The sequence below is a fragment of the Neolamprologus brichardi genome, chromosome 23, assembly GCF_056152115.1.
Source record: "Neolamprologus brichardi isolate AB-2024 chromosome 23, ASM5615211v1, whole genome shotgun sequence".
Classification (NCBI taxonomy): domain Eukaryota; kingdom Metazoa; phylum Chordata; class Actinopteri; order Cichliformes; family Cichlidae; genus Neolamprologus; species Neolamprologus brichardi.
In genome coordinates this window covers 8,831,672-8,858,484 of record NC_142125.1, presented here as the reverse complement: position 1 = coordinate 8,858,484, position 26,813 = coordinate 8,831,672, and the positions used below count along the sequence as shown (strand labels likewise).

At 39.7% G+C, this 26,813-nt stretch overlaps 1 protein-coding gene across 10 annotated transcripts in view; it reads right to left on the bottom strand.

Annotated features, from left to right (window-relative positions):
• The window catches only part of fryl (furry homolog, like), a 75,154-nt gene that overhangs the window by 42,214 nt on the left and 6,127 nt on the right, over positions 1 to 26,813 (bottom strand). For 7 of the 10 annotated variants that reach the window (XM_006790207.3, XM_087836843.1, XM_087836844.1 and 4 more), the window contains exons 1-4: positions 17,944 to 18,511; positions 15,192 to 15,257; positions 957 to 1,165; positions 525 to 578 (exon numbers count right to left, since the gene is read on the bottom strand). In XM_006790207.3, coding sequence (XP_006790270.2) covers positions 525 to 578; positions 957 to 1,165; positions 15,192 to 15,257; positions 17,944 to 18,208 — 594 coding nt within the window. In that variant the 5' untranslated portion in view covers positions 18,209 to 18,511. Of the gene's footprint in view, positions 1 to 524; positions 579 to 956; positions 1,166 to 10,982; positions 11,689 to 15,191; positions 15,258 to 17,943; positions 18,512 to 24,622; positions 24,693 to 26,813 lie in introns of those variants that run through there. The other 3 variants (XM_087836847.1, XM_087836846.1, XM_087836848.1) reach the window with 3 other exon arrangements.

Below are 26,813 nucleotides of genomic sequence, written 5' to 3'. Positions count from 1 at the left end.
AGGTCAGCACGCATTAACAATTTAAGAGTATATGCACATTTGTGTGTTTAAGGTTCAGCACAGCATGATGAGGAGGGTGGTTGGATGACAAATGCCATGCAGGAGAGTTATGCAATTCGTCTCTCTGCCCTTATGGTGCCAGGCAGATACACTCCAGCACCCGATGCTGATTTACTGCTGAGGATGACACAGCGTTTCTACACTCTCACTTTGGCGCTCTCTATACCCATTTTCTCTCCCTCACTCACAATGGGGACAGCTGGATCTATACCACCATATCCTCATTGGCTTTGTGTTGTGCTGAACAAAGCATTCTGTAGCAGGCGCGCCTATTGTATAGAGTCCTGCACCAGCTACAGATGAGGGACAGACGAACCATTGAATGAACCATTGATTGGGTAGAGCTGGTGTATTAAACACAGTGCGCACACACAGAGGTGTGACTGTAGTTTGTCCACATAGGAAATGAAACTGTCAAACTCATAATAAATGCATGACGTAATCTTTACTACGGCTGAACTGACCTGGTCAAACTGTGAGTCTTCTCCTCTCTGGAGGGAACGGGACAGGGGTTTCTCCTGTTATTGGAGAGAAAGAGAGAACGAGAATTATTGTGTGACGAGCCCAGCAGGGATACTTTTGTTAACAGCATGATAGCAGATTGCTTAGCCCACTATTCAGCTAGTGAACCATGCTAAAATTCTTGACAGCAAAGTTAAGACTTGAGGCTACAAATATTAACCTGACAGCAACCTAATGTAAAAGACATTAAATGTACAACAATGTCGTTGCTCATTTAAAAAAACATTTGCCTGATAGTTAAGCCTGACTTGCCTGACTTGGCAGTTGGTTGCAAAACAGAAGAGGCTGTCTCAGCAGTATATTGCATCACGTGTTGTGCATTAAATTACATTTCCTGTGTTTCTTTACATCGACTTTACCCCCTGTGGACTCACCAGCGGTTCAGCCATCACCATCTCGATCTTCTTCTCAGCCAGCACAGCAAACTCAGCAAATAGACTCTTGATGACAAACTCCCCGGGCTTGAGCTCGGGGTCAATGGTGATGCTCGACATGGCGGCGATGTTGTGTTTCTCCCACAAGAGGGGGGTCACCGAGGAGGGTGCACGGCGTCTACTCACGCTGCTGCTGACTGGTGCAGAAGCTGCAGAGGTGCCAGAGGGTAGAGGTTAGGAAATAATACAGTGAGAGTCAAAGCAGCATGGTCATGTTAAGAACAAGACTCTTGCAAGGTCATGCGCTCATTCTAATCCAAACACAAGCTCAGACGTTTCCTAAAGAGGTAAAATGACTGAAGTGATGAGAGAGCACTTGCAGCGCCGACTAGAACAAACATACAATTTCCATTTGAATCGTGTCTGTTTTTAGAAAGCTCATTTTCTAAACTCATACTGCACATAATGGGTTCAAATCACCTGAAAAAGCAAACACAGGGATAATCATAATTCCTATTAGAGCCATGTCATTAGTTATTGTAATCTATCTTTTTAAAAAAAAAAAACTAAATATTTTGTTTTCTAAATCTAGAATATTACACACCAGCTCTTTCTGCTAAATTAGTCTGAAATGACTAGGGATGGGTACCGGTATCCGGTGCCATCATAAATGGTAGTAACCAGACCAAAAAGCAGCACACATTTCGGTGCTTTTCTTCCCCCTGAGATGTGATACACTTTAGATTCTAGCCAATCATTTTACGTTTCCGAGGATAGTAGGCGGGTCCAGGTACGTACGTTCGTTCTTTTAGAGCAGAGCTACAGGTTTAAAATGCCCAAGGCAAAGCGGTCAAAGTCTGGCTGTACTTCACAGCAAAAGATGCAAACTCAGCAGCCTTGCTGCGAGCCCTCACACCGTGCACATCTACTGCAGGTGTGGTGCCTGTTATCGGACCTGGATTTAGCAACATCCCCCAAAAACCCAAAGAGGAGAGTCCTGGCCCCTAGCCCTGCCAGTGTAGCAGAAATGATGACGGATGATGATGGCAGCAGCCGTTCTTCTCTGCGTGAGCAGCTAAATGTTCTTCGTGTGTAATTTACATTGAGTAGGCTAACCACGTTATTACATTAATGCATGTAAGGTGAACTAGCAAACACCGTCGTAGTTACATGCGGCTGTCTTCTTGTTTGATGGCAGATACTCCCATCACCCTGGCCAAAAAGGCTAAAATGACCAAAGAAAAAGTGGAAAACAGTTAAACATGAGAGGTTTTTGGACAAAGTTTGTGTTTTTTCCATTGATTAAGCACTGCTTCCAGCCAAGAGTGATACCATATATGCCCTATAGCGGCAGAAAAGGCTAACATTGTTATCTTTTTACAAAAAACCCCCCCAAAAAAACACAGCTAAACATGAGAGGTTTTTGGACCAATTTTGTGTTCTCCATTCTTTAAGCACCAGCACCGTTTCAAAAGTACCGGTTTGGTACTGGTATCGGATAAAACCTAAACGATACCCATCCCTAGAAATGACTATACCTTTTTTATACTTTACACATTTATTTATGAATCTAATTCTCTATTGTGATCAAAGGGAGCACACTGGCTACACACGACAACTTTAAGGTATAGTCTGAGAAAGGGAAATACCCTGTTTTGCTTCCTTGCCAAGACATTAGATAAGGCTGTTGATAGCAGGCTTATATTTGTATGATAAACATGAAGCTGTATCAGCAGATTAGCTAATGTTTTTACAAATACTAGAAAAGAGCTAAGTAGCCATCTCTTGCTTTTTTTCCCCCAGAGGTAGCAAAATTCATAAACCATGACAAAAAAAATGTTTTCTAGCTCATTTTATTTATACATGCTGAAATGATAAAATCATTGTATGGGTAGTTATTTGTCAGACTAGCTCTACCTTGACTTGTTCAACAGAGGGATGCAAGCTACTTTTTGTGATAGGGTAAACCAAGTGTGTCGTATAAATTCTTCTCTTGTAGCACAACATGTTTCATTAACACTACACCCATCTGCTTTTTAACTTTTATTAGCACACCAAACCTGTTTAAATACAGATATATATATTTAAAAAAATCAGTATATTCCAAATATTTGCCACCATTGAGATTAAAATAGTTACAGTTAATACTGAAAATACAAAGCCAGTAATGGTGAAGTTGGAAAAAAAAAGATCAACAATGAAGTATAATAGAGGGGTGACTTTGATTTCCTGCCTCTTGCTGTGCAGTAAAATTTATCAGAGTGCTTAGACGATTTCGTAAATTTCATGTTGCAACAGATTTTAAAGATACAACAGCAGAATATTTTCAATACATAGATAGAAGATAGATGGCCTGCTATACATTTACCACAATATTGACCTTTAAATGTTTTTTTTAAGGCAAAACTAAATAAACTGTAGTGTTATCTGATAGTGCAGTCGTGTTCTCCACATTTTTACGGGATTCCTTCTTTCCTGAAACATATTTGACTTGGAAAACCCAGGGCACTCTGCAGGTTTGCATGTGGCACAGAACATTTGGTTCTCTGATTCAAATGTTATAAGCAAATCTTTAGAAGAGTCTTAAGCTATGGCTGAAAAGCTAGAGCATGGATACACTTCTATTTTTGTCTGTCTGGCAAAAATAGAAGTGTATCCATGCTTAATGCAAATCCTCTATACAATAAGATGAAATAACCACAAATCTCAAACTCAAAAGCAATGAATATCACAGCACAAAGGTTTTTACTCCACTACTCAAGGTTCAAATTATGTTCCATCTGACACAAATTTAAAAAAAAAAAAAAAATCAAATGAACCAAAAGGTCTTAACAATCTCTATAAAAGGAACATATAGTGGTGTTTAAATTTATGCAACTGCTGGGACACAACTTCCAGTCTAGTCTTCAATGATCTCTGCTTAGTGTATAGTTGACAGTGAATGGCCCCTTAGCCCCTTTCCCTCCCAAGAAAGCCCTTGTTCTTTCTCTTCCTGGTTATGGCCATGGCCACTGATCTTGATGCTAAATCACTAACCGGCTGATTCACGTCATAGAATAATGACAGCAGTTTTCAAATTACTCTTATACTGCAGCATAGGTAACCAAAATGTTAAATTATGCAGCCATCAAACAGTACTACACTCCTGAATAAAACATACTACATTTAGTCACATTTGCAATAATTGAGAATTTATTTATTCACCTGCTACCTATTTCTTTTGCAAGAATGCAGTAAAATTTTGAGGGTGAGAAAAAGCAAAACTTCCAGAGAAAATCTACAGTGAGAACAGGGAGACATCACTGAGCTGTCTTGCCAACGAGTTCCTCATTACTTGTACCGAAACCAACTCCACCACCTTGAAGTGCAAGTAGTGATAGTAGTCCCTGTTCTGCTCTGGGTTTGGTATAAAACCACATGAGCCAAGTTCCCACCGATTGCAGGTGTTTGTTAGAGAAGCCATCAAAACAAAATCATCATTGGCTGGTGGGATGTAAATTTTGAGAGAATGTGGCACTATAATCACTTTATCTCACTTATCCTGTCTTAATTATCCGAAAATTAAACTTGATTGACTCTGTAAAGGATTTGAATTATATCAAAAACTCCCACAACAGAGAAAAGGTCTGCACGGAAGTACTGGAGCTACCTGGTATACAAGAGGGAGAGGATTCACTGACGGGGAAAAAGTGAAGCGGAAATGCAAAAATATATTATCCACGCCAAGAGAGCCACTGACGTTAGATACGATGTAAGTTCAAACAACATCAATCTCAAACCTTCTGTGCCTCTAAGTGACTACCTGTACAAAGTTACACTGTTACATGTATCACTTACTAGATAAAAATATAAGGCAAATGTAGTTCACGTCAGTATGCAGTAGAAGGACCACTCTACATCACATAGTGCAAAGAGATTTGTTGTAAACCAAAATCTGCAACCACCATTCAATGAACTGAGATTCCCGGTGTTTGTGTGTATGCATGTGTCTGACACACATTCCTTTAAGGTTGATCAAAAGAGGATTAAAAGGTGGGAGTAATTTGAGGTATGGAACAATGTGCAGGCAGGAAAATAGCAGGACACCAACAGTGAGCACTCATGGATGTAAACAAGGCTGGATTTTAAACACTTACTGGATTTGGCATTTCTTAGTCCTCAACTTTTGTTTTCTTACAAAAAAAAGGGAGAAAAAAAAGAACAACTCCTCTATAAAACTTAATAACCGTCTTTTTTAAGTGCAAATGAAAGTAGGGAGGTAGAAGAGGCAGCGTAGTAGCATGTATTGTGGTCATGCTGTCCAGCAGCACAGAGAGTCTTTCAAACATTTCCCTCTTTGTTTACTGTGCTCCACCAACACCCCCAGTGATGTAACACAGCTAGCTCCTAATAGCCAATCAGTGTTGCGTCCTTTTCGCTCCCACCCCGGTCCAACTGGATTGTGTATACTCCAACAGTGTACTTTTCTAGTCAATGAGAAAAACAAAGCAAGGCATCCTTTTTTGGGCCAAGTGTCTGCATTGCTCCTCCCCCTCTCATTCTTTCTCCCTAGGACATGCCAGTCATTAGTAGGATGCCAGGCTATGACTCTCTGCTAAAACCAACAAACGCACAAATCACAGCAGAGAAATGGAACGAAAAACAAACAAAAAAAACACCCAAACTATACGGTCGTTTACAAACTCCTCCAGAATTTAGGCTAACTGAAAGTTTATTAACGGAGTTTTTGACTAGGGTAAAAGCCAAAGAGTAAGTGCATTGTGATTAATGTAGCTATTATTATTCAACTTTGATAGTGAGTAAACTGAATGAACTAATTGTTGATTTGATTACCGCAGCTCTCTGAGCTCTCCAGCTTTTACCTCCTTTGGCTTTATTGCTCTTCACTGCAAGCTGGCTGATTTCACATTAGCTTACACTGCTTTTACAAGAAGCAATTAAAGTATTTTAACAAAACATGGATATTTAGTGATCACATATTGCAAGAGGAAGCAATACAATGAATTACTTTATTAGTATTTTGTCACACCCTTTGCCCCGAAGTCCTGTTTCACTTCTCATTCAAAGCCAAATTTCACTTCTGGCAAGTCTAACTGTAAAAGCATATTTAAATGCTAATCACTGGAGAGAAGGGGGAAGCAATACAACATTGTAGTATTAGTAGCGTTGAACCACATGTATATTCCATATCTCATCTGAATGCAAATGAGTTATTTTAAATGAATGTTCAACACTTGATGGCTCTGCAATTCCATATTTAATAACTAATGGAGAATCTCACTTTAAATTTAGTTTACTGCTTTAGTTTACTACCAGAGTTATGTAACTGAACTCTGGTATCTCAGTTTCTAAGAACATCATGATCTCAGAGTTAGACAGTATTGCAGTTATATTTCTAATACGGAGAAATGTTGTGCTTCTGCTAAAACGCTGCATCAGAAAATGCTCGGCGTGTTTTGTTGTGTGAGGCCTATAAAAAGTGCTTAAGAAATTGAGCACCCCGCAGGATTACACAACTATTACAGCAGTGGCTCCACCTTGTCACAGTTAAAATAAAGCCCTCCCAAACGCCTGCTCATGAACACTGGCAACAACAGCACAAACACACACATACGGTTGGAATGCAGAGCTGAGGGTGCGTCCTTTTTTTTTTTTTTTTTTGAAACAGAGACAAAAGACTTACTGCTAGGGTTTATGTGGTGTGGCAGTGCCAGTTCTGCCATTATGTCTCGACATGCTGAGTTTTTAACAAGTTATTACTGGTGTGCTCTTCACCATTATACCTTCCAAATAAAAGGGAATTTGAAAGATACACTGGAAAAATAAATGTATCACCAGAAGCTGAGGACACATCAGTTCAAAAGAGATTAATTGAGAAACTAATAATGACATGTTCCATCATGAATGAGCAATATTCAGCAAATAAAGGCCAAACTTTGATTTCATTGAGTGTTTTAATTAAATTATTACTGGATGTTGTAATGCTATGTATAATAGTAAAAGGTAGAAAGTAGTTAAAAAGGGATAAATGGAACAAAGTTGTTTACTCAACAGGTGGATGTTTTACTGCAGAACCTTGTATTTCTGTGTGCCTCACATACTTATAATATCTTGTGTTACTTACTTGTAAATTTTCAAGTAAGTAACACAAGATAGACAACTGTATTAAGGGTAACAGTCCCAGTTAAATGCATTATAAACACACATTTTCAAATACAAATTATTTTTGGGGGATACAATCTATAATTCTTCGAGTATTCTTCAAATAGTTTTGTTTTTTTTTAAATATAAAGCCAAAAACTGCGCTTCCTCCACTTCTGTAACATTGATTCATTAATGTTGAATTCTCTCGCAGCTGCTCTATTCCCATGTTGTTGCCGTATATTAATAACTAACCTCGTATTGTGGATGAATAATCTCAGTTGTTCTCCTGACTGAAGTTTGCCCTGTGTATAGCATCCGGCTATGCAATTGCATTTGTCTCTAACCACCAGAATCCCTCACGTTAACTTTTATCGAGTGGAAAAAAGGTTGGCGTTCATCCCCCAGCTTTACTGTGCTAATGTTATGCTAACATAGCTGTGTCGCTAGCAATCACGTAGCACAACATTATATATCAGGTAGTCCAACTTCAGTAACCCTGCAAACACCACTGCTGTTTCGTTTCCTGTCTTCGTTTATGTTGGAAGTGACAGCAGAGCTGCACGTTTTAATTAGTTTCAAAAATCTCTAAGTCAGAGAGATTTAGGTGGAAACTAGCGAGCTAACTTCCTGTTAACTTCTAACTCTGTTAAATTTAATAAATTCTGTTTTCATGGATGCATGGATGTTAAACTTAATTGTTACACCTGCTAAAGCAGCAACGCTGATGATTTTATTAAAGATTAAAGAATTTAGACCATTTTTAACTCTCAGTGTTCGTTTGACTTTGGGACCTGAAGGGGACGGAGTTTCGGACCCAGATTACTCCGCGAAGCTCCTCACTACGGCAGCCGTAAGGCTCTGACAATCCATCAAAACATTTTTTAACAGATTTCTGCTCGCCAAAATCGGTTCGACGTCAGTAAGCACAACCAGAATTCATACATAAGGCACACTCGATTTTTGAGAAAATTAAAGGATTTTAAGTGTGCCTTATAGTGTGGAAAATACGTTATACAGAAAAAAGAATATATTGCGATATATATTGTTACCGCACATGCTTCAAATTATATCACGATATGGATTTTAGGCCATATCGCCCAGCCCTATCTTCAAGTATTTGCTACCTTCAGGGAGAGGATTGCGACTTCCTGCAAATGTTTCTGGCTGGATGTTTACCATTCTTACATATTTCAAGGGGGGAAAAACAGTTACAAAGGTCAAACAATAACTGCTATGTGTTTCATGAAAAATTTGTCTTGTGATCACAGCAACCACACTCTCCTCGATTTTATAACTCACATATCCGTTTCAGGGTTAGGGGGTTCACGCCTCTCCCATCACATACTGGGTGAGGAACAGGGTAAACACTGAGCAGGTCACCAGTATAAAAATATTCAGGTCCATGGAACATTTATTTGGTTAACCTGCAAATCTTCAGACTGTCTGACAGAATAAGAGCACCTGTAGCACTTCTGATGCAGACTCAGAGAAAACATGCAAGGTTGACAAAAGAAAGGCTCTTGAAATAACACTCTGCTATGTGAAAGGGGGACATGTTTCTTTTCAAAGCCAATGAAAACAGTTAGACTTTGTGCATTCTACTTTTTACAGATGTAATGCTTTTTTCCTGCAGTGCATTTGTGACAATTTCAAAAGATAGAAGTTCAACAAGCTCTCATCCGCCTAAAAAGCTAGAAATAACTTTATACATAATTTTAAAGGGAGTTAATTTCAACACATTTTGGATGTTGCTGATACAAATTTGCATTCTAGAAATTTAAATAGCAAACTTTTACCTAGTAGACTAAAATGACTGTGGTTATTAAACACCTAGAAACTTGTGTTGTGGTTATGGCAAACAGAAATGAAGTGTATGTCCAACCTCGACATTCACTTAGCTAGCTCAAATTGTGCAAAATAAAACACATCAATTATGTTAGAAGCACTAGATTGTATATCTTCTGGCACATAGTGATCTAAATGGCTGGCTAAATCCTCAAATATACAGTCATTGAAGTGGGGTGTAGCACATCTGTTCATGTTCACTGAAGCTTAATACACAAATTTCTCTTGGTTGGCACTCTTTGTTTTTTGGCCAGCATGCTTTTGCCATAATACACGGAGCAGAAATGGCTCCCAATAACAAGAAAACAATTTTTTAAAAAAAATCAAAAACTGTGATATTCTAATGCATTGAAAATTGTTACAACTAATTAAAATGAATTTAACTGGCATGCTGATCAAAATACATAATAAGTCAGTATTTTGTAACCACATTGCACATATCTAGAAACAATATCAAAATGCACGGCATACACGGCATGAAAATTGACAAATGTTATTGCCATCAAAACTGACAAATTCCACTATGGTTGTGAGTGGCAGAGAGAAACACAGGCAATATATTAGCATATACAATTCAAAAAAAAAAAAAAAAGTGTATGGCCCTATAATCAGTCTCAGTCTTTTCCTCATTTGATAATATAAACAAAGGCAATGCCATTTAGCATCTGTTACTGAAAAATTGATAAATAATGTGCAAATCAATCATTTAAGTCCAAACCTGAATGATACAAATCTAAATTTAAATTTTAACCAAAACAGAATAAGTCAGGTGATTAGAGCCCAGCAGATAAGCCTTTAAAGAGGGTCTAACTAGTCCTCTTTCAGACAAAAGGAACAGTGGCTCAGAGGTTGTATCGCTGAGCTAAAGCAGCAAACACTTTTGCGTTGACGAATAGTTCTATTGCAGCCTATGTGTTGTCTTTTGTGCATTCAAGGTGAACTGTCAAACTGCATAAACACAATTAAACTACACAACAGTTATATGTGTTACTAATGTAACTAAAAAAGGTTTGTGGAGAGTGCAGTTTACTACTTGACTTCTTTGTCTATCCCTACCATTTCAATGAGACCGGAGAGACAATATCTTTTTGATTCCTGATATATTATGGGCTGCATGGGAAGCTAATAATAGGAGGCAACCAGAAGACAGATCAATAGTAGAGAAACATTAGCTGGCCCAGAGGAAAGGAAGAAGAGGATAGCGAAACTAGGAGGACGGGGAACAGAGTAGATAGGGGAGCACTCCTAAGGAAGTGCTTAACATAGTAATTTGGATATTAAAATCAGGGGTGCGTCAGCCGCATTTTAGTATTGGCGAATTTGCTTTGATGACTCCGGTGGCATGCACTGATGTCAGCTGCTGATAATTCGCTGTTGTGTCTCATAAATTTAGAAGTCCTTGAGTCCTTGTGTTTTGAGTTCAATTTCATAAACTTGCAAAACAAGGTTTCTTTGTTCCCTTCGCACAGATGTGGGGAAAAATGAAAAGACATCTATATTCACTGTTACGCAAACTGTTAACAACAGCCAGCCGAAAAAACAATATTAACATTGATAATATATCTATCCAAAATGTATAATCAGTAAATGCAGATAGCAAGTTGCTAAATACAGAAAAAGTAAAAGAAAGTTAGACAAGATCTTCAAAAGAACAGAGGGAATACTTCATGTCCATCTGTGTTATGTATCAGTAGATGCTCATCAATAGAAACATTATCTTTGGGACATCCAGGAGCCAGCAGAATGATGATGAGTGCAGGAAGAAGGGCACTCTGCTGAATGAAGACTTTAATTGCACCCACCTGCATACACATCAAACAAGGCCGACTAAACCTGCACTAAACATAATCTGTCATCTTGACAACTGCACTAATGGCCACTTTTCTTATACGGGAAGGAGATATAAGAAATCCACGCATGGAACGCACAACGACATGTACAATGCTGCACAGGCTCTGCTGGCTGCGTGCGGCAGATAAGTCTGGTGGCAGTAAGTGCGGTATGTAAACATTTGTGCAAGCTTGGAAAGATACTCACAGCTGCTACTCCAAGACTTGAGGAGAGATTTGATGCTGATCTCAAAGAAGACAGAATCCTGCAGGCTCAGCATGGTAGCTCCCAAAAGTTAAGCTTCCTCAGAAGGCACAAATTTTACAGGTTTCCTTTCACCTTTATTCCCCAAAAGCCAAACATTCCACTCTTCTCAAAAATAAACACCTTGCACTTATCAAACTTGCAGACTCCACCAGTAGGAGCTGAGTACTAGCCTCCACAGGTGCTAGTTAAAGGCAGCATCCTGAAGAACAGTGCGAGCAGATGCTGACGGAAAACCCAAGAAGCCCTACCACTTTTTCGCTTTTGCCACCCAGTTAGCTGAAGAGTAAAAGTGATCAGAAAGAAGAGGAGAGAGAGCGCACAGCCTGGCTAGTTAGAGAAGTATTCCACCCCAGAGCCTGCTGCCCACTTGCCAGTCCACAGAGTCCCTCATCCCCATTTCAGCAGAGAAAAATCCAGAAAACCGAAGGACAAAACTGCATGAGAACTTTTGTTCCTGAAATGAGGGAAAACAGCAGCAGAACAGTACGCGATAGAAGTCTTAACAATGTGCGGTAATATTCCTTCTCCCCTTCTCTTCCTGTGTGTATGTGTGTGTGTGCGTGCATGTGTGTGTGCCAGTCCTAGCCCGCTAGCACCGTCAGCCACCCTCCTCCTCCTGCCCCAAAAGCTCTCTCCCTCCCTGTTCGCTCATGGCCAGCCCCTCCTCTTCTGAGTGAGCTCTTGTTCTTTTACCGATGCCTGCTCTTTTCTCTCAGAGTGAGAGAGATGGAGAGAGCTTGTTTCAACAGCAAACAGGGAGGGAGGGAGCAGTGCGTGGGGGTGGGTGATGTCATCAAAATGCTGCGAGTGTTCCCTGGCCGTGGTTCAGTAATGCATACGCATGTCAGAGCTGCTACTGTGCTGCCTCTCCGCTAGCCTATCAAAGCAATACTTCCTGTAAGCTCCGCAGCAATACTGATGCGTCATTCCAAACTGCAGTAGGAGGGAAAGGAAAGAATGGGAGGTGGATGAGGGAAAGGAAAGAGGAAGGATAGATTGAACACACCTTAACTAGTCAACCAAAATAATAAAAATATGTTCCTAAATTAAATGTATTAAATGTATATTTCACTTTTTAAAACAGGAATATATATGACGTAATAGGAATATGTTAATGCAACTCACTACAGTCAAGTGACATGGATAGATGACTTGCTACCTGTTTTCTTTGGCGTTATAGTGATCGAAAACTAATCTTCTTGCTAAGCTAACTGCTCACACCCACAGGAATCATGGGCATTACATCACTGCCCTGTCTGAAAGCTACCAGGCATAGTAACACACAGAATGATACACAAACACACAACACACCCCATTAGTAAGAAAACAGCCCATTGTTTTTGTGTGAATGTGAAAGACACACGCACACGATTCAGCTGATATTTTAATCTTGCATTGACGCTAGTTAGTCCTGCCCTGGCAGAGACTTTAACGCTGATCCACATGACATCAAGCAATTTGTAGTCAAGCACAGGATTAAGTTTGTTACCAAAATATTCTGAGGGGAAAAGCAGTGGGAAAGCTGCAAAAGACAAATGTTCTTTGTCTTCTTTTAGTTTAGTCTTCATTTCTCGCTCGCCCTCAGTCTCTCCCTCCGTCACATGTCCTCCACTACACAAGTTATGCAAAGTGAGGCAGAGCTCATTGCAAACAAACAACACAAGCAGATGCTTTGTCAAGCCCTGGCTGGTGCTACCCCGACGCAGGCTTCCACTGTGAAACTCTGCCTTGTAATACACAAACAGATTGTTTACAGTACCGCTGCAAATTTGCAGCAATCACACTGTTTTATTTTAAGCCTTAAATCTGAACTTCTATGAGTCATGTTTAATCTTTCCTAGAGCTACATTAAAAGCAAGATACTGCCCGTCTGTCTGTTCAAATCTGACCAACTGCATTTCCCCAAATGTCAAAGTATTACGTATGTGTCTAATTTACTAACCTAAAAATCCCCAGGAATACACTCATGCAGCAGCTTTACTGTGACTAATGGCCACAACTGGAGATGTAAAGCCATATATAGAAGTCTGAATGAGAAGGGGAACAGCTTGCTGTTGCACAATTCAAAGATAATTTAGGAACATAGCAGGATGTTTCAAAATATCAGACAGTTTCTAAGTAATGAAGTAAAAGTTGTTTTGGGGTTATTTTGTTAAGATGTCACTAAATTACTTGTAGCCTTAAATTTGTTAATTTAATGAGGAAATGAAACTCTTGAGATTAAGAATTTCTTTTGTGAGAGTTCTGGGTCATGTCAGGAAACATGAGCCGACCGCATTTTTCAATGGGAAACAAAACAACACAATAAAAACCCAAACCCAAGCATGCACAGGGGCAACATGCAACACAGAAGGACTCCACCTGTGGGAGGTTTTTTTTGTTGTTTTTGTTTTTTAATCTTTTGTCCACCCTTTTTCTACCTGACACAAATGCAGTAAGTAACCGCACAGAGGGTGGATAGCTGAATAGTTTTAGGGATCAGTCAAGTTTGACTGTTTTCAAATATAACTTACTAAATGTCCTCCCTTTACATGCCTTGGCTCTAAGTTCATGTAGTGGGAGGACAACAGAAGAACTCATGGTCAAATCCTGTTTAAAAACAACATCTGGGTTAATATTATTGTAATCGACAAACGAGTCAACATAAAACAATCAGAGCTCTCTGCAAACATTGTTTTCTGTAAACCAGCTTTATTGTTTAAGGAATGCAGGACTGACCACACCGTCTCTCTGGGAACACTAGAGCTAAAAGCTACTGTCCGACCGAGCTGACGTAAGCCGAGAACTTCAAATAAACACCATTATAACTCACTTCCTGGAATAAAGACCTCACTGATCAAATAATCTCAACTAAATGCACAATCAAGGCAGGTTACTTTAGCTTCATTCACAAAGTAGGAGCAGTGACTGACAGCTAGCCATCCTGGCTGCAGACAGTATAGAGCAGCTGCTCCTCCCAGGAGCCCATGGGGTGGAGGATGCATTTCCTGTGCTGGCCTCTCTGAAGGGCAGTGGTGGGAACAATAATCGATAGGAGCTGTAATTCAATCCCTGACCTCCCCAGCGATGCCTGGGCTGCAGAGGACACATCATTTAGATCCATCACAGCATTCTGAGTATGCAGCACAATTCTGCAACCTGCACATCTATTTACTTCCGCATGCTCCGTTGACTCAGACCCAGCTATTTCATTGCACTTCTGTATTAAACACCACACATTTAGACAAAGGTTTTACACAAAACTAAATAGGCTGGATTTTTTTTCCCTTTAGTAGTATATTGCAGTTTAGCTGAATGACAGTGGATCTAACCTTCATATATAATGTGTTGCATAAACCATAAACGGTCAAATTCTGAGACAATCTATTGATTCTGCTCAAGCTGAAAATGAGCAAACTCATTCTTTTGATTCGCCTAGCAAATTAAGACAGTCTAATTGAAAAAAAAAAAAAGAGTATTTCTTAGGTCAGAAGCAAAAGCCCCTGTGGAATGATGAGCAGAACATGAGGAAAATCTGAATAAAAACACCTCTTAACTCAGGTTTTAAAAGGTCAGTTTATTACTCATAGAACCAAATGTCTTCAAGTTTATTCACTATGGAACAGCTGGCTGGAGAATGAGTATGAACAATGATTCACAGCATTCGTCGATAAGACACCATATTCCCACTAAATGCAGGCTGCACTGCGCACCATTAAGGAGTTTGTTTCACTATAGTTGGCTAACGACTACTTAAGAAATTCCATGAATAAGTTCATCCATCCTGTCTGGATACACACCCTGTGGAGTGTTTAGAGAGAAATTTCACAAGGATCTTTTATTATAGAAGCACAACCCATCACTGCACCATTTTGTCACATGCTCCAAACACTCCCTAATCACAAACCCGCTGCACCCATTAACCAAATACAGTCCTAATCAAACGTATCCTGAAAACTGAACTGCGCATCAAGCAGTTGAATATTGTCTAAGCCTGCAAAAGATAACAAACGACAAAATGAAAAGAACAGCACCGCCTTAAAAGCCACAGACTATGCAGGTTCTTCAACAAGGGAAGTGTCACTCCACACAGACTAAAAACTCAATTAAAGCTCCTCTGACCTCATCTTAATGTAGCAATCACGCTACGTCTTGTAATGCATAACTCACCATTGTGACCCCTGCCATCACCAGCATGGTTCAAAAAGGAGACTTTTTTAATATGATGGATCTTTCCTAATAGGGAAGAAAGAAGGAAATGTTTGAAAACAATTTGCCCAGTCAACAGAAACTGTCTTTCAAAATGAACATCAGCCTATAGCCTGCAGTCTGAGCCAAGCACATGTACACAGACGCAACAAGAGTTTCATGAGCCAAGCTAGCAAAACTTTAGATTATCTTCACACTTCACCAAACCAAAATGAAGAATATCACTTTGTTATTGTGGGTTAGTTTAACCGGTTGAATAATGCTATTCATAAAGACTAAGAGGCCAAGTGAGTGCAGCAGAAGGGAAGGCTGAGTCATATTTTAGCCATGAGCAAATAGGGAGCAAGCATGCTCTGACAGGTAGCAGTGGAGGGGAAAAAAGAAAATACCCTGAGAAGTTTACCAGTGTAAACTGGCTGACCTACATGAAAAATTATATGTACGTAAACCTTTAACTACTGTCACAGGCACAATATATGACCTACTATAGAGGCATGACACTGGCTTTGGATGTGTCCAGGCGGTGAACGATTATTGAGTTGATGTGGCAAAAGATTTGTATTTGCTTCAGAGCAGGCATGATAGCAGCTAGTATACACCACCTTTTGTATCCTTTGAACTTAATGCTCCATAGAGCTCCACGCTGTCTCACGCTGTCTGGAATGACTTCAAGGTGCACAATGCGATGGATGTTTTACAATGTCAAACTTCCTGACTGGAAGCGACTGGAGATGTTGACCTTGAATAAGAGCTGGCCAAAAATGTAATCAAAGACCTTTGACTTTTATGGATCTGTCCTCAGAGATTTTTGATCACACCTTGCCTACAGCTTACCTGCCAAGTAAAAGAACTCAGCACTGTTAAACAGACATAACCTGCATCGCAGCTTTCCTTTTATGTTGTCTGAAAATGCTTAAGATCACAAAAGCTCCAGCCAGAAACAACAAGTATGCTTTTTATCATCCAGTAAGATGTCAGATTGCTAGATCAAATGATGACAAGACACCCAGAAAAGTCATGATAGTGGGATTTCTATGGAAAGGCATGTTCACAGATAAAAGAGACTAAATAAATAAAACACTTTTTTTCAACAATCCACCATTGTGTATATAAGTAGCAGTTTCTTAAAAAGGAAAGAAAAATCAAGGAAGAAAGTAAAAAGTATTTGACACATATTTCGTGATGCTGAACTAAACCACCTGGGTAAGACAGAAATCCACAATCCACTAATCCACAAACACTAAAAGGGGTTACAAAAAAAGGTTCTATTGACAGTAAACACATCAAGCGGACAGAGTAACCTTTAACACGTTTCTTTGCAAACGCTGTTATCATTTTGACTGGCTTGGTCACAAAAGACAAATAATTTTGTTGCTGTATTTTAAACTTTTGACAACTAGGTTAATGACATCAGTGAATAATAATAATAATGGATTAAGAATGCAGACCATGAAAACCAAAATAATGTTATTAATTGGGCTTGGAAATTTACACTGTATGCAGTTCTTAAATATAGTCTGTGGGCACATCACAGCAACCATTGCCTTTGTAAGCTAAAAGTGGTTTGGTGATATTCGTGAATTGTTTAAATAGCAGTCTGACAGACTACAGTCCAGCCTAAACTTGGCTTTCTTATGCTACTGCTATGTGCTGTCACATTACACAGTTAAGAGGGCTCCACCTACACTACCTCAGTTCTGTGTAGCTGCTTCTGTTTAATACTGATGTGAGATCACATTTTGACAATGGATTTGGCCAACTAGGCGAAAAACCCGTAATGCACACAGTGACATCACTGCACCAATCCCAAATTCAGTATGACATTCGATGACCTGGTGCAAACAGAGGCCACACGTTTTTCTGACTTCACTTTCAGTGGTTTTCTGGCTCACAGTGAGTGGGTAACTAGCCATCAGGAAGACAGTCTTGCACATAGTAAATTAAACTTACTACTACTAATACTTTACTGGTATTCCAAACAAATTTTAAAGAAATTTTAGAGAAAAATAATTTTATGAAAATGATTTTCCTTTGACTAAAAGATTGGATGGGTGCCCAAAAATCTTCCACTCTGTTAACAGTAAGTAAACTGACTGCTACGAATCATAAAATATTAGGAATCCTTTGTAGATAAACTTACTCAATATATACTATACGGTATAACACATCCAGGACAGGCATCTAAAGCAATTAAATCTCTGTTTTCTACACAATTAATTGGATTTGGATTTATTTATTTATTTATTGCACAATGTGAGAAAAATGTGTCTTATAACTGTTTGCACTTTAAACATTTAATAGCCTATGCCCAATAAATAAAGAAGAATATGAATAAGGAATAAAGCTTTTATCGCAATGTCAAATTTTTGCATACCTACAGTGGTATTTTGTGTATTGTATATGTTCAGATTGAAATCACAATGGAAATACAATTCATTTGTCAGCACACATGCCCCTATGCCACACTCTCAATTGAGCATGGATGGAGAGTGGCGACCACAGCATTTTACTGCCCTCCACAGTGAACAGAAAACACAGATAACCCAGTCGTATTTTTTCATACATGGTGTATGTAAGCATGTGTGCATAAAGCAGGAGGGTATTAAGCCAGTTTTTGGAAATATGTTAACAGAGATTAACCAAAATTGTAATCTATAGGAAGCACATAAAAAAAGCTATATATATATGAATTGTGTATTTGGGACATTTGTACCTTTAAGGCGGGTATGGTTACTGCGAGCATGTTTGGAGGAGCCTATCCCAGCATCTTGCTTTGTAACCGGATCTACCAGATCTTCTTCAATGGTCTGTCCCATGGTTAGCAGGCCCAGTCTTTTCACCCGCAGAAGCCGTGGGCCTGACTCCCTGGGTTCAGTTCCCCCATGTTCAGCAGATCCCTCACCTGAGATCACAGCTGGAACCAGGCTCTTTAGAAAATCCATGGTCGATGAGACTTTAGGTCTTTTACTCTGGTGCATAGTCCAGTAGCCTGTGCCACACCATTCTGACACAAATTACCTGCCTGTTTCACGTGCCCCATTTACAGAGGAGTAGGTAGAGTCTTTATAGCGAGCTGCAACCTACATGTAGCCGTCAGACGTGCACTCACTGTCAAGTTCTTAAGCTGTGGGCCCTTACAGAGCAACACAGAAACTCTCTGTCAGGCTCTCTAAAGCTATATAGAGAGCTCCAACTGTAGCTAGTTAACCTGACAGAGTGAGAAACTTTCTACACTGCACATTACCTGTCTGTTGACAGTGTAAAGAGAAAGCAAAAAGACATGGATCTTTTCATAGGCTGTGATGTAATTGCAAGTAGGCAGGGCTATATTTGAGTGCCAGGCACTATCTGGGGTGGGACTAGAACATGTTCCACAGGAGATAACACAAGCTTGGGCCTCTAGCCAATCACAACAGCGACGACACCAGCCACACCCTGCTGGCCTGTGTTACTCACAGGAGAAACACCACAAGAGAAGGAAGAAGATTGACAGGGACTAAAACAAGTAAGGAAGCGCCATAGAGCAGGCTTCACTCGCCCGCCTGCATTTACTGATAGCGCTTATCCCAGTCAAAATAGTGTCACTTTTTAGTATTCATGCACAAGCACAAATGCTCATTTGCTTTCTTGCTAACTTGCTTAAACAACAAGAGCACCCCTCCCCTTGCTTTCACTTCTGTTCAACTGTGCTGGTGTCTGTGAAACAGGGTGATGACAGACTGCTGTGCTCTGCTTGGCTGCACAGTTTGTACCTGCAGTGAACTCAAACCCTTCCAAATATCCCTTGCTGCAGAGTAAGGCTGTCTTATGCTGTGCTGACTCTCAAAAGCTCACTGCCTAAAGAAATCATCAATTTACAAATGCAGTGAGTGCTCTACAGCAACAGAGAGCTGGAAGCATTCACAAATTCCAGTGATGGCCACAGCACTAATGTGCAAAAAAATATTAAAACACTTAAGATGAACATTATATGCTGTTTCATCAATCAGTAAGCAGCATGATAAAGGGACTGTTCTAATGAAGACTCCAATAAGCACTTTAATATTAATAATGAATTAAGCAACTCTAATATAAAGAGGTTTATGGCACTAAAGTACTCAACAGGTTTTAAAACCTTGCTTTACATCTTTAACAGCTTATTCATCCATCTTCCTAACAACTTATCCAATTCAGGGTCGTTGGGGGCTGGAGCCTATCAACTGCTGTCAGGATGAGAAGCAGGGTACACCAGCTGCATTGCTGGTGCATCACAGGGTTAACACAGAGAGACAGACAACCTTCCACACTCACTTTCACACCTAACATACAGGTAGGCACAGGGAGAACATGCAAAGTCTCCCCGTTTTCTGGGCCTGACACTCACACTTGAGTTTCGGGGTTCTCATCTTCCTCCTGATGTAAAACTTAAGTCCATTATTTTCCAGCGAGTCAAACGAGGTTTGCTAGAACCCTGTACAATACAGAAGGGGGAGCTACTCCAAGCTGACATCAAAACCAAGTTTTTGCTATATTAGCCCACATTGATAGCATTATGCTGTTATGAAACACGAATGGCGAACCTACTCAAAAATTAACCGTGGCCTTTAAAGATTTTTTCTTTGTTCTACTAATGATTATAAGGAATAGGGATGGGTACCGGTATCCGGTGCCATGATGGCACCGGTTCTGACATAAACGGTAGTAACCAGACCGAAAAGCAGCGCACATTTCGGTGCTTTATTTCGGTGCTTTTTTTCCTGAGCTGTGATACACTTTAGATTCTAGCCAATCATTTTACGTTTTCAAGGATAGTAGGCGGGTCCAGGTACGTACGTTCTTTTAGAGCAGAGCTAAAGATTAAAAATGCCCAAGGCGAAGCGGTCAAAAGTCTGGCTGTACTTCACAGCAAAATATGCAAATTCAGCAGCCTGCAATAAGTGCTTTAAGCTGATACTGTGATACTGTCAAAGGACGTAACACCTCGAATCTGATGAAACACCTGGCAACGCATAGCGTTTTTTTTAAAAGCCGAAAAATGCACCGTATTTGATAGCTTGCTGCGAGACCTCACACCGTGCACATCTACTGCGGGTGTGGTGCCTGTTATCGGACCCGGCGTTAGCAACATCCCCCAAAAACCCAAAGAGTACAGTCCTGGCCCCTAGCCCTGTCAGTGTAGCAGAAATGATGACGGATGATGATGGCAGCAGCAGCCATTCTTCTCTGCGTGAGTAGCTTAATGTTGTTTGTGTGTAATTTACGTTGAGTAGGCTAACCACGTTATTACATTAATGCATGTAAGGTGAACTAGCAAACATCATCATAGCTACATGCGGCTGTCTTCTTGTTTGATGGCAGATACTCCCTTCACCCTGGCCAAAAAGGCTAAAATGACCAAAGAAAAAGTGGAAAACAGTTAAACATGAGAGGTTTTTGGACAAGGTTTGTGTTTTTTCCATTGTTTAAGCACTGCTTCCAGCCAAGAGTGATACCATATATGCCCCATAGCTGCAGAAAAGGCTAACATTGTTATCTTTTTACAAAAAAACAGCTGAACATGAGAGGTTTTTGGGCCAATTTTGTGTTCTCCATTCTTTAAGCACCGGTTTGAGCACCGTTTAAGCACCGGCACCGTTTCAAAAGTACCGGTTTGGCACCGGTATCGGATAAAACCTAAACGATACCCATCCCTAATAAGGAAACATGCACTCTGTAAGACCAGTAAGTGTGGTTAGGGAGTGTTTACACCCTCTACTGCAGTGTGTGAAAACGTCAACAGCAAGATGATGTAATTGCTGTAGTGTATAAACTATGTCAAAAGGCAGAGATAGGAAGTAAAAGTAAGACATCATCCTCTTCCTGTTTCTCTCCTCTGTGCTTTCTGTAAATATAACTGAAAAAGCAATGCATGTAGGTATGCATGTACGTAAATATGCTTGAATGTGTTCTTGCATTGGCTGCATATGGTATAAAAAAAAACCCCTGATATACAAATAAGGTAGCTGGCTCTATATAGTAGGAATGTAAATATTGTAGTGGCAGGAAACTCCAGACACACTAAAGGGTCTAAGACGGCCCATCAATATGGCCCTATGTATTTATATTAAATAAAAGGGGAACATTTACAGGCATTTTTACATCTTATTATGAAACAGTTTCTCTGGTTTGGCCAACTTGTGATCACACTCTGCTGTTTTTAGCACTTGATCTAAAATTAGTAGATACCCCAAGCTTTAGAAGTTTACAATATGACTACTTGACAAGCAAGCAGAACACTTGTTAAAGTGGGACTGTAGCTAATTAACACTTATGCCCAAAACTACACTACCAAAACATCAATTAATTAATTTTTTTTAATCACTCAATTTTTCCACTGGCATCAACATTTTCATATATAAAAAGTCATAAAATTGAATTAATTTACTGTTAAATCTATCGAAGTGTAAACCTTCACAATCCAGAAAAAGCAACTGACACAAAAATGTTTTGTCCTCACTTAAAAGAACACCAGGAATTGAAATGTTAGTTCAGAAACTTCAAACCATTTTGCTTCCATTGCATATAAAGTGCAGCAGGCCTTTTAAGTTGCCATTTCCACTAGAGACCACAGATGTCTGCCAAGGCACAGGAACTAATTTGTAGTTCTAGTGTACATAGTCCTTTGAGTCTTTAAGAAATTATATAAGAGTGAGGTAGCTAAAAACGTCAAAGTGTGCCCATCTGACCTCTCATCTTACTTGCCAAACTGATTGCCTTAGTTATGGCATGCTGCAATTCATTAGGCTTTCAAGGCTGAAATCTAGATACAAAACTTGACAAATTATTAAAAAATATAATCCCAAATGTAAGCACAAGAGAAAAAGAATGTTTTAAGTTGCAAAGATGGATGTTGTTTCAGGACTATTGCCAGGCAAAGATGCAGAGAGGAGTTAGTCAGAGAAAGAGAGAAATGGATATGGCAAAGATAGCCATCATTAGGCCAGGGCACCACAATGGTCAGTGGAGGCAGCTGTGGTTAGCTGGGGCCAGGTCTGTGGTGCTGGTGAGTTAGAACAATACCCCTGCACAGGAGGCCCAGATCCCAATCAGCCCAGGAATGTGGAAGAGGAAACTCCGAGAACAATGTACAGCGTTCCTAGGCCATTTTGGGTCCCACCCATTTGTGCCTTGTTCTGCTTTCAAGCAGAAGAAAACAGGAAAACTACTGGGCCAGGGACCAGAAACCAGGGTCTGTTCTGCAGTCAGCTGAGGGGGCTGTCAGCATTAAACCTACCAGAGTCACTGTGATTGCTTTGTGCATGCATGAGTCTACTGCCCCACCTCTGGATGTGAGTAAACAGCTAGCATTCCATGTCAAGTAAGGTGAACATGAAAACAATGTTACACTGCCCCCTAATGGTACAAACAGCCACCACATCATCAAACTATAACTCTGCCTTCTTATGCAAGGCTCTCAAGTGTAACCTGAAATGATTCAGCCATAAAAATAGTGTTTTTGGACAAGTGTCTAAAATATTGCTTGGGTGCAACTTCATCTTAATGTTTGCTTACTAACGGCTTCCTCTCCCAAGTTAGTCCCTATAAACTCTGGCTATTCAGATGATAACTCTAAATCTCTCAATTAGGAAACCAATACAGTTAATACGTTTGAAAATAAATATCAGTATTTCTTTTTGTATGCAATTTCTTATGGCCCTATTTGTTTTTATATTTACATAACTGAATCAAATTTAATGTATGCCATGGATCTATTTTTAATTTCCTGTTATGGGTGTACACAAGTTACATTTTAAGGCTGTGTTTTTCATTGGTAAACACAAACGAAGTGCTGAACATTCAAACTTTCGTACAGAAAGAGATCAAGCTGGTTCAGCCCAGTGCTGAATGGCTGTTGAAAGGCAACCCACAGAGAGCCTGGTTGTCACTGCTGAAGAATGTGAGAATGTGACCTAACCAGACCCAGTGTCAAAATTAACCTCCTTTCTTTCTTTTTTTGTGTCCAGACCAAGTGTGAGATGACACATATCTCCCGGAGACCAAAACAATATGCACAACCACATATTTAAGCAGTCATGTGACACATGCCGGCATAACCCAACTTCACGGCATTTACAGCTCACTGCTGAAAGAATAATTTCAACACTTGATTAAAACTTTTTTCGCCCCTTAAATATTAACACCATAGCTGCTACTGAGAGTCATTTTGAGACCTAAGTGGCAGAATTTGCCAACACTGCCTCACACAAACTGTGGAACAGTGTTACGGAATCAGCCGTAACACTGACACTCAACATATTTTGAACCATTCAAACAAAAAACAGAACAGTAAGTGGGCTTCGGTGTAACTGGAGATTTTTTTAAAGCCTTTTTTTAGTTGAATCCATTTTTTATTATGTTTGGCACTGTCAAACATAACAATTACTTTATCAAATATTTTATCAATTACCGTCTTATGATGTTTGCTTTCTAAACATTTAAGCTTGAAACACAACAGCTATGTCTGATTTAAAAATGCCCTGAAAAATACCTGATACAGCTTCCACTAGAATAAAATCAACTTTAGACAGCTAAGGGGGTCATTGATTCGATGTTAGTACTCAGTTGTGACATGCAAGCGTGTGAACTCAAAGTTACATTCTGTGGGTCAGCTCATTTTTGATTTTCGCAGTAGTGTTTCTAGTTTGGTCATTTATTTCTTCATTTTTCCTTTAAAGCTTAAAAGAGGAAACTCTTGCAGCGCTGTGACCGTAATATGAGTCAAAGCAGTCTTACACCTTTGCAATTGTAAAATGACACATCTATATGACACAATTACTTGAAACTGTTAGTCTAACTGTAAAGCCTGTGTGAGAGCAGATAAGAATAAAGTTTCACCTTAGGACAGAGGTTCCCAAAGTGTGGGGCCCACCCCCTGGGGGGGAGGGGGGGGGGGGGGGGGTATGGGGAGAAAAAATAAATAAAAGAATGCTTGGACACTGGGGCTTCCACACAAAACAAACGCAAAGCAGGAGATGGAGTATGTTTTCAAACCAACTTCATTCTAAGCCAGTGACTAGAAAATATGGTGAAGCATATCTTCCCTTTGACTTCACCTGCACAAGAGCCAAGGTAGGAGATTACAAGATCTTTGTTGTAAAACAAAGAGGGGCCTAGCAAAAAAAAAGTTTGGGAAACACTGCCTTAGGACTACAGTACAGACAAACACAGATGAAGTTAACCAAGTCAAACAAGAAAAGAAAATGCCAGCCAGAAAATACTAAATACTCTATTGTACTACTTTTAGAACTTTGCAAAACAAACACAGCAATTAATCCAACACCGTCCTCATTCCCACAGTATTTAGCTTGCATTTGCTCTAAAACCTAAACCACAGTACACCGTGGAACACAACCCCCTTAACCCATGCATACTACCTTAAGGCCATAGAGCAGGGGCTGGAACAGGAAAGTGACAGGAAGGCCCACAAATTTGCTGCACAGGAATCTGAAATGGAGTGCACAGAAATCATCCCTTTAACAACTACAAAGTAGAAAATTGATATAAAAACAGCATAAACAACCAGAGGAATAGAGAAAATACACTCTTTAATCTTAAAGTGAATCTACTGTGCTCATTTCATGCGTCATATTTTAATTCCTGGCCTAATCACTGAATGATTCCCAGTTACAAATAGCCCTTATTTATGTCATGCTGGGGCTTTGTACAGTCCCATATCTAAAACAAAAAAGAAGTAATTTCAGCTCCTCCCGCTTCAAGCCCCTCTTCCTTTAAGTAAGCTTTCTTGTGGTTGGCTGCCCTTCACAAACCAAAGGTTTGAACAACAGATGATTGAGCTACTTTGTCTGGGATGACAGTATTAGACATGTTAGCTCATAAGGGTATTAGAATGCCAAGAATAAAAGGTTATAGGTCTGTGTTACCTTGCTTGACAGAAATCATTGTAAACTCTTGGCATTTCTGATCATCTGCTGAAAAACTGTCTAGTTTTTTTTTTTACAGTGCTGCTGATTTTTCTTTAGCTGCGGCTAAAAACCTCTTCAGACAGATTCCAAAGATTCCTCAATGCAGGACAAATCCTGGCTGCTAGCTCGCAGAAAAACCTTGTGCACATGCTGACCTCCCTGTTTAAAACTCTAGCCATGTTTAACATGGGCACTAACATATCAACAGTATATTAAGGAAAGAACATTCATTATGGGTTTACATTAACATCGGTATAGATGCACTTACTTTTGACAGTTGGGAAAACATTCACACATGTGTAACTTCACTAGTACAATCTTAAAGCTTTCAATAATAGTGTCAGTATTTTTAAAGATATGGTATAAAAATGTCTAAAACAGGCATTTTCTCACACCCCTCCACCCCCCGATTCTGAGGCGCCAATCAGCAGGAAGGATATGAGCCATAATCATATTGTTGCGGTGATGCACAGAAGAGCTTCATGGCCATTTCAGATATGTGCTGACAGACATCTACTCATTTTAGGCCATGAAAATAGGTAGGTACGTTTTTTGGTTTTTTTTTTTTTTTTTAAATGGTACATCTCTATACACTGAAATTAAAATTATGAATCTCTTCACATTCACTCAGAGAAAAGCCTTAGAATATCCACCCAGGATCATTCTAGGTAGTCTACCGAGTCGTGAGATTTACTTCTAGCAGGACTTTGGCTTCACATCTCCATCAATTCAGAAAATTCTCTCCACTCCACATGAAGCAAGTCCCTGGATACTTGGATAATGATATGTTTTGCTTTTTCTTGAGAACATCAAGATTATGCCTGCAAATTCTTTTTACTTCGATTTGATATGCACTTGTGAAGTGATGACATGAAATATTCAGTTTGGCCAAATTCTGAAACGTAAATAATCCTTCCAAAAATTCCTGGCCCCAGTTAATCCATTTCAAACTTGGCCAGACCTCACTTCTCACTAAACGTTCACGTAAGTGACAAACCAAATCAATAACACAAAAGTAATTACATGTCTGAAATTCAATTATACAATTTTTTTAATCACTTTCTCCAACACATCCTGTATAATCATAATGCATTAAAGACAGAGTGCTGCTGAACTGTCCAGTCACAGTTTCAAAGTGATGGGTCAGCCTACTGTTGGCTTCAGCCTGATTTGCTCTGTGTTGGGACAGGATTAAAACCTCCTCCTGAGCAGAGAAATAATCTGAAGATTACCCACTACATCCAAGAGGCAGTTACATAAGCATTCAAAGCCTCCAAAACTGTACTTTCCTTCTATCACTGTAGCAGCTGAAAGAGGCTCCTTTTATAGTCAAGTAATCTCATAACCAGCCACACGTTCATTGTTACTGTCTGGCTCAGAGGAGACAGCAGCAGTCATTTTAAAGTAAAAATAAAACGAAGGCTTGGTAAATATAATCCAATCTAATAGAAACGAATACTGAAAGTAAGTACTGAGACTAGGAACTTCAAACTATTATCAAACCGTAGTTCAACAAAGGAAGGAAGAACAAACCACTTAGTCACACAGCACCCAGACAGAGAAGCCGAGTTGTGAGAACTTCCACTCTTAACATTGCGGACGAATGGTGAGAACAAGTCAGCGGACATAGCAAGTCAAAGCA